The sequence below is a fragment of the Alligator sinensis genome, unplaced genomic scaffold (genome assembly GCF_000455745.1).
Source record: "Alligator sinensis unplaced genomic scaffold, ASM45574v1 scaffold973_1, whole genome shotgun sequence".
Taxonomy (NCBI): domain Eukaryota; kingdom Metazoa; phylum Chordata; order Crocodylia; family Alligatoridae; genus Alligator; species Alligator sinensis.
Genome location: NW_005842622.1, coordinates 254728 through 262861, shown reverse-complemented (window position 1 = coordinate 262861; position 8134 = coordinate 254728). Strand labels below are relative to the sequence as shown.

Sequence of the window (8134 nt, the reverse complement as noted above, 5' to 3'; positions counted from 1 at the left end):
TTCTGTCTCTCTCTTCTCTTTCTTTCTGACACTCCCTTCCCTTCCCTTCCTTTCCCTTCCCTTCCCTTCCCTTCCCTCTGTCTCTTCGTTTTTCTGTCTTCCCCCCTTCCACATCCCCCTTCTTCCAAAACCCACCAGAGCTGTAGTTTGCTGCAGTGAGTAAGTGTCAGCCTCAGCTGTGGGTGCTGACAATAGGTTCAGGAGCCTCCTGGCATTGTGGAAGCTCTGGCTTGGAGCTCTGACCTGGAACCTGCAACATCAGCCATGGACCTAGGCAGGAGCTGCTGCCATTCTGGCTGGGTGGCAGCATCAGTCGTGACACTGTCAGCAGGTTCCACACTGAGGCTCCAGAGCCTGGTGGTTGCACCCATAGCTGATGCTGCCACCCACCTGGTGCAGCAGCAGCTCCTTCCTGGGTCCACAACTAACACTGCTGACAGGCCCTCCCTGCTGGCACTGCTGACGGATCGAGGCTCCAGGCAGGACCGCCCACCACACTGGTAGGGCGGCGGTGTCAGCTGTGAATGCCACAGCTAGATTCTGTGTCCAGGCTCCTGACCTTATTGGCAGTGTCCACAGATGACACTGCTGCCTGCCCACTACAGCAGAAGCCCCACCTGGGTCCACAGCTGCTGACTGATACTGCTGGGTGGAAGCAGTGCTTCCACCCAGCAGTATCAGTGCCTGCCCACCCAGCACCACATGGTGGCTGGAGTTGCTGGCCACCCATGGGCTAGATCAGATTAGTTGTGTCTGTCCATCTGTTGGCTGGGTCATATCTGCTGGTAGGCTGGATCTGGCCCACAGGCCATATTTTGCCCACCCCTGAGCTAGAGTGCTCTCAGTAGTGGCAGATGACAGAACACAGAGCAATGGTCTCAAGTTGCGGCAAGGGGGTTTAGGTTAGATATTAGGCAAAAGTTTCTCATGAGGAGGGTATTAAAACACTGGAACAGGTTACCCAGAGAGGTTGTGGAATCTCCATTCTTGGAGATTTTTAAGATCCTGCTAGGCAAAGCCTTGGCTAGGAGGATTTGTTGGGGATGATCCTGCTATGAGCCAGGAGTTGAACTTGATGATCTCCTTAGGTCCCTTTCAACACTCATTTTTTATGATTCTGTTTCTATATGATTCTAAACCAGCCCTTTTGTGGTGCTGAATAGTTAAATTTCAGTGCATTGAAAATATAAAAACAGAGTAGCAAGTGAATGTAAACACCAAACAATGTCTCATATATAGGCTGGGGGAGCAGTTGGGCAGACATGCTGAGAGCTGACATTAGCTCTTATAGGCATCATGTACAGGCACATTTGCACGCCAGGAACTTACTTAAAAAAGCATAAGGTGTTATTTGATCAGCATTGCCCTAGGCTTTTTTCTTTCTTGTTTTTCTATTCAGGTGGTGCCATTCAGGATTGGTTGAGTTTGCTGACTTGCCCAGGCAGCTTCTAGTTATAGAAATTCTATCCCAAGCACATCTGGCTGTCTGAACCTCCTATTAGTGGCACAGCAGTACTCAAATCCTCTTGTGCTATGGAATGAAATTCCTTAGAGTAGGAAGGTTAGTCATGCACTTTTATGTTGAAGGGTGTGTCTGAGATAGTTGGAGCCAATGGGCTGGCAGAGTCTCTTTTCAGGGTGCAACATAGAATGTAAGATGTTATATATCAGGTAATGAGAGAACTGGTCCAGTTTGCATCTGGGCAGTGTGGCAGCAGATCTGGGAACAGGACATGTGAGTGTGAAGAGTGTAGCCAGCAGTGAAGATGCCACCACATTCTGGCCCCTCAATAATTATATCAGAGCCTATTCCAGATTTTCCCCAACTTTTTACTTGGGACGAGATTGCAGTCCGTACTGGCCGGGGCCATGGGAGCTCAGGGAAGGACCGGTGGCTGGTAATTGACAGGAAAGTCTATGATATCAGCAACTTCTACCTGGTGCACCCTGGAGGCAAGCGGGTAATCAGCCATTATGCAGGGCAAGATGCTACGGTAAGACTCGCAAATGGGGAGCAGCACAACTTGATGGTGTCTTATCACCCACAATACAGAGCAGGATGGCATGATGAGACCTGTGGGAGGGTATCTGAGGTATTCGGCAGTATGCTTGGTTGCCTGACAGAGTGACATAGTTAACAAAAGAGGAGGAGAACAGCGGAGAAGTCAACATCCAGAGAGGTAGTGCAAGTTATTATTTAGGATAAAAGACCTAGGGAAGACACAAGATCCTAGGACAGATTATGAAGGCAGAGGCATTATTTTGAACCAAGGGGCAAAGCTGGAGAAATGCCAGAGGCAGAGACATTTCAAAGGCATGCATGAAGGGGAAGGCTGGGAACATGGACGAGGAATGAGCTAAGGAACAGCAGATAACCATGAAGAATTCTCCATATTTAAAATAAATTTGCTGGGAATTTCTTCCGGTATCTTTGGAGCTTATTTTCTGTGAATGAACTTACAGGGATGTTCAGAGAAAAGCTTGAGAAAAGCTCACAGCTTATTTGCAGAATGTTATATTTGCTGTTGTAGTCACGTGTATTCACCCTAGAAATGCAGTCTGTATTACAGCATTATCTTGAGAGCTGAAAGAGCCAGATTTAATTCCCTGCCCTGACAGGTATTTTCTGTGACTCTCAGCAAATCTCATAGCTTCTCTGTGCCTCAGATATCCATTGGTAAAATGTAGATAGTACTTCCACAAGAAAGCTTAAGCAAAGTGTACAGTTTATTTGCAGAATGCTAGAGTTGCTGTTGTAGTCATGTGTATTCACCCTAGAAATGTAGTCTGCACTAGAGCATTAGCTTGAGAACTGGAAAAACCAGATTTAATTTCTGCCTTGACAGAAATTTTCTGTGACCCTCAGCAAATCTCGTAGACTCTCTGTGCTTTACTTATCCATCAGTGAAATGTGGATAGTACTTCCCACCTCACAGAGTGCTTGAGAACAAAACAAAATTATGATGTGTTTAGAATCAAACTTATAGGGATCTTATACATTTCTATGAAACTTGTAAAGTTTATAAGGAAGTGGGACAACTTTTCCAACAGGGAAACCATGCAGTGCCTAGAAATGAATCACTCCGAACTTTACCTTTAAGGTCCTCCTGAGACCTACATCCCCTTACCCTTATTTCCAACTTCAGTTTAATCTTTAATTTAATTGTCTCCTGTTTCCTGTCTACTATCACCTAATCTATATCTGAAACTTTACTATGTACTGTTGCTTTTTCTTCTACAATAGCAACACAAACCTGTCTCTTTTGCTCAGTACTCAACAATGAACCCCTAGCTGGTGCCATGGTCACTTCCTAGTAGTTGGCTCTAACCTACTGTAATGAAATGAAGAATGTTTTTTCATCTTTTATTTCATGAAGATTAGCACATCAGTTCCCAGGCTTCTATGGGGAGTAAAAATCTCCGTAGTCCTGTTTATACTTAAGTCTGAGGAACATATGATATTTTCCCTGTCACCTTAGGTCAATGACTTGGGGGAGAGGGGGGAAGTAACAAGGGTCCCACAGAAAAGTAAAGAAGAAACAACAACTGGTTGTAGGGGGATATTATGAGTTGTGTCTGTGTGAGAAGAGCAGAAGAAAAGCATATGGATTGCCTTAAAATCTTCCAACAGGCAAGAAACTGTTTTGTGTGTCAGGGTTTTCCATTAGTCAACCCCTCCCATTTCTCTTTGCCTGCCTGTAGCTCCCCAAAGCCTCTCTATTTCTACTTTGCTCTAAAATCTGGGAGCGACTTAGTTTTCGGTTGTGCTGCAGCGAAGACTATGTTCTGCATTTCTGCTTGCTTAGATTCATTAGGTTTATCTCACAGCTGAATTTCCACAGGTTCTTCACAGGTCCTAAGGGTGACACAATACATTTGTATGTCTGTAAAATCCCAGAATAAAAAAGTTTTTCCTTGGGGAAATCAGTCCTCTGTTTTTAGCCTGAGGGTATGGACATTTCTAACACTTAAAACATTTTAAATACAACTTTAAACCCCTGGGACCCTAGATGAGTAGGGCACTTTAGGCTGTTTTAAACTTTCTGGAACATTTCAAAAGGACACTGGAAAAATGGAGTGCTATGTTAACCTGGTCCCCCTTGAACCAATTTAATGTTATGTGCAGACACAGTGCATTTTTGCCTACTGTCTCATCATTCCTCCAGGCATCCCACACTGCAGTGCTCCAAACCCATAGGACCCAGTGCTTACAACCCATACCAATGTTCATGTAGACACTTCTGCCCAGGGACAATTGTGAATTGGTTCCCAGTCAGTGACACTCTTGAAATGGTTATAGTGGGATGTCTGTCTGCACCCTAAATGTTCATCTTTCAGTCTGAAGTGGAGTAGGCAACCATTTCCTTTTACTGTCTCATTTCAGAAGGTTCAGATAGATGTTTCCCCCTTGCCCTTCCCAGTCCTTCAGTTGTTAATACTGACTTTCGTTTCTACATAGTATGATGCAGTGATTAGATAGTGATGCCTTGAGACATGACAAAAACAGATGCACTCCTATTTGTTCCGGCTTTTTATTATCTGATAAGAACAAAACCCAGTAAATCTGTGTTTGTAGAGTACATCATTGCAGTTCAGACAAAATAATAAAGATACCACATTGAACCTCAGAAATTGTTGTGGTCTGGTAACATTTGAACTGGCAGCATTAGGAAACTGAATTTCTCCAAAAGAATGCCAACTCCACCTACAATGCACCTGTTTCAGTGGAGGGAAGGGTGGTCATTTGCACAGTTTTGTGAGTGCTGAGGACTGGAGGTGAATAACCCTGTGTTATCACAGGTACACAGCTTAATATATTTTGATATTGCCCCTTAGAAGGAACTGAGGTGGAGCAAGGTCTTTTTGCTCTGAATCCAGGCTGTACCCTGGGAATGAAATAAAATGCAAGATACTTTAGAGAGTATCATTCACTGCCTGTGGTCCCAGCATGAATTTTCTAATTGGTGTTCTAATCTGCTCAAGACTGTCAGGTTCACAGTAATGCCAACTCTCATGAAAAAAATCATGAGACTCCTGATTTCCAAGTCAGATTAACTCTGACTCATGATCTCATGATTTTATGATTTTTTTTCTTTCAGCATGTGTAGAGAGTGCCAAGCTGGTAAGTCTATGGAGGGGAAGGGGCAGTGGGAGTGGGAGAGGGAAGGGGGAGGGGGGACAGGTCAAGGTCCCCAGGGTGAGGGAGGGAGTGAAGCAAGGGCTGGGGTGAATGGGGCTCTGGGGACAGGGGGAGTCATGCAACAGAGCTGCAGGCAGTTGTCTGTGTGCGTGTGTCTGTGTGTGTGTATGCATGTGTCTGCCCCTAACTCCAAAGCCACAGCACCCCCAGCCCTGCTGCTGCCCCTCACTCCTGACCCACAGTACCCCGCATCCTGCCAGGGCATGTGGGTGCCCCCCCTGCCAGGCTCCAAAGCCTGCACACACACCCACAGCCCCCCACACCTTCAGAAATAACGCTCCCCCGCCCCTCCACCACACACACTTAAAAAATAATATCTCATGATTTACATTCCAAATCTCCTGATTTTCAAGAATTTGTCTCATGATTTTTGACCTGGTGGGGTTGGCAATACTGGGTTCAGAATCGGCAGTGAAATGACTGGCCTAAATAGTGGTGGTATTTCTTACTACTTGAGTACTCACTCTCTTCCCTTTGCCTTCAATAAAAGCATAGACATTGCTATATTCTTTTCTCAAAACTGCCCAGGTTACAACATAAACGTGAACAGAAAGTGTATTGTTTCATTCTGGATGAGAAATAACATGCATATTTGGAACTAGCTGCTAGAATTGCTTCCAGAAAAGTTTGTTGCTAAGAATCCTTTGAAGAGTCAATATGTTCTAAAAGCAGACAAAGCCTCATTAGAGTGAGTGGCATTAAGAAGGCTTTATGAGGCTGTTTTTGAAGGGGCAGTGACTATAGGAGGCATGGGTACCACAAATGGCATAAGCAGCCTTCATGTGTGGCATGCAGTAAAGCAGGGAAGGAACAGAAAGCAAAGTGGCAGAGAGAGAAGCAGAGCAGATCAGGCAGGGAGCACGGGGCTAAGAGCAGAATGCAAAACAGCAGACTGGACAAGGGAAGGGGATCAAAGTGGCACTCTGGGAGGGTACAGGGCTAGTTCTGTGGCAGTCTTGCTCCCTCTGGTGACCTGGAAAGGCTTGTTTGAGATGAGCTTTTAAAACACTCTGCAAAGGTTCATTTGTGCAGAGGAATAACTGGACCCAGAGTGGTGGCAGTGCATGGGGAAGCAGCTGCAGCTGGGCTGCCAGCAGTGGTGGCCAGGTCAGCAGCCTGCCCAACCAGGTTGATGCCCAGGGCAGGTGCCCCAGTTGCCCTCTTTTAGTTGTGCTATAGCATGTGTGAATTGTGACTTTTCACTGTCTTGTTCAAGTCTTTGATTTCTGAGTTTGAAAGAGATGGGTATTTTTATATGTAAAACACATGTTCTAAGAAGTGAGCACAGAATAAGGGAATGGAATAAATTGGAGATGTTCAGAGAAAGACAGCTTGCCACCTAAGAAGTCTTCCTCATAGTACAAAACTAAGAAGTCCAAGTTAATTAATTGAACTAGAAGAAGATTGAGGTGTGGCTTGGTCACAATGTGCAAGTGCTAACCTGTAGAGAATTTTTCTGCTGAATGAGGGCTCTTAAAGCTTTAAATGATTCAGTCAAGAGAAGCTGAAGTTAAATAAGTTCAGACTGGTAATAGGTACAAATTTTACCATTGAGGGTAATTACTAACTGAATTAATTTAAAAGGGCTTTTTGTGGGTTCTTGGTCTTTTGAGATCTGTATATCCAGGGTTTGAATTACACTCCAACTCTTGGTGGGGGCGGACTGCAGCGTGAGGGCAGGTGCCGGAAGGAGCCACCGCCACCACTGCCGCTGCTACCTGACCTGCTTAGTTTCTTATGGGGTGGGCTTTCGTCTCTTATGGGGGAGGCTTTTGTCTCTTATGGGGGGGCTCAGCTCCCCCATAATTTGAATCCTGTGCAGATTAATACTGAGTGGATCTCCAAAAGATTGGCTTAAGCTGAGCCAGCAATTACAAGTAGGTGCAGGAATTGCTGGAATGAAAGTGATGAAACTAGGTGATTGTAAGGGTTCCTTCTCACCTTAAAACCTGTGAAAAATATTGTCTGAAAGGGAATTATCTTGAAGCTTGAACTGGTACAATACAATGTGGAAAAAAAGAAAGGCACCGAGGGTTGTGCAAAATAAAATGGAATACTAAAGGCACACATTGAAAGGGGGTGAAAGAAATGAAGAAACTGAATGGGGAAGGAGTTTGGGATGAACTGGAGGTGGAGGAGTGTAAAAACCAGACAGGCAGAAAGTACAGTTCTAGCAAGAAAAAGCAATCTAGATATTGACCAGAGCCATTTCAGTAAAGATTGGGATGAATTTGGGGATACTGGGTGCATCTACATATGCAGTTAATGCACATGAATAAACTACAGAGCTTATTATTCTGGAGTTTTTTGCTCCTGGGCATGCTGAGAGATGTGGGTGTTTCAGCATGGGGGCTGCACCCTCATGCCCCACCAGCCCCACCCTGCTGCACATGGAGCCCAGTTGGAGCAGACCTGGGTTGGCAGGGACTCGGGCTGCTCTGCAGCGGTCTCCCAAGCAGCTTGCCAGCCCAGGGCTGCTCTGACTTGGCTCAATGTACTGCCGAGGGGCTGGCTGCGGCATGAGGGTGCTCCAGTGTAGGGCTAGCTGGCAGGCAGTCCCTGCACTGAAGCACACTGATGCCCCAGCCAGCCTTGTTACTATCTACATATGCGCTGTGGTGAGTGAAATGAGACTGCCGGAGGGTGCTACTTGTGTTTAGCTGGACATCTTTGTGGTGGCATTTATTAGTCTACTGTGACCCTATAGGGTTGCACGTGTAGATAGTAATATTTTACTGCAGAGCTAATTAGTCAGATCTGAAGTAAATGTCTTGTGTAGATGCACCCAGTATAGCTCAACAAGGTTGGAAAAAGCCACTTGCCTACCAGCTCCAAACTAAGAAAATTTAATCTGAGCAAATGCAACACCTATGTACAATGTCCTAAGCAAATCGCTGACCTGAATTTACTGTATTGTTTTGCATACCATATGCA

At 45.4% G+C, this 8134-nt stretch overlaps 1 protein-coding gene across 1 annotated transcript in view; it reads left to right on the top strand.

Moving 5' to 3' along the window:
- Positions 1–1635: 1635 nt before the first annotated feature.
- Positions 1636–8134, top strand: part of LOC102382503 (fatty acid desaturase 1-like) — a 27211-nt gene continuing 20712 nt past the window's right edge. The window contains exon 1 of the mRNA XM_006033327.3: positions 1636–1994. Within this exon, the coding sequence (XP_006033389.1) occupies positions 1767–1994 (228 nt within the window). The 5' untranslated portion in view covers positions 1636–1766. The remainder of the gene's footprint in view (positions 1995–8134) is intronic.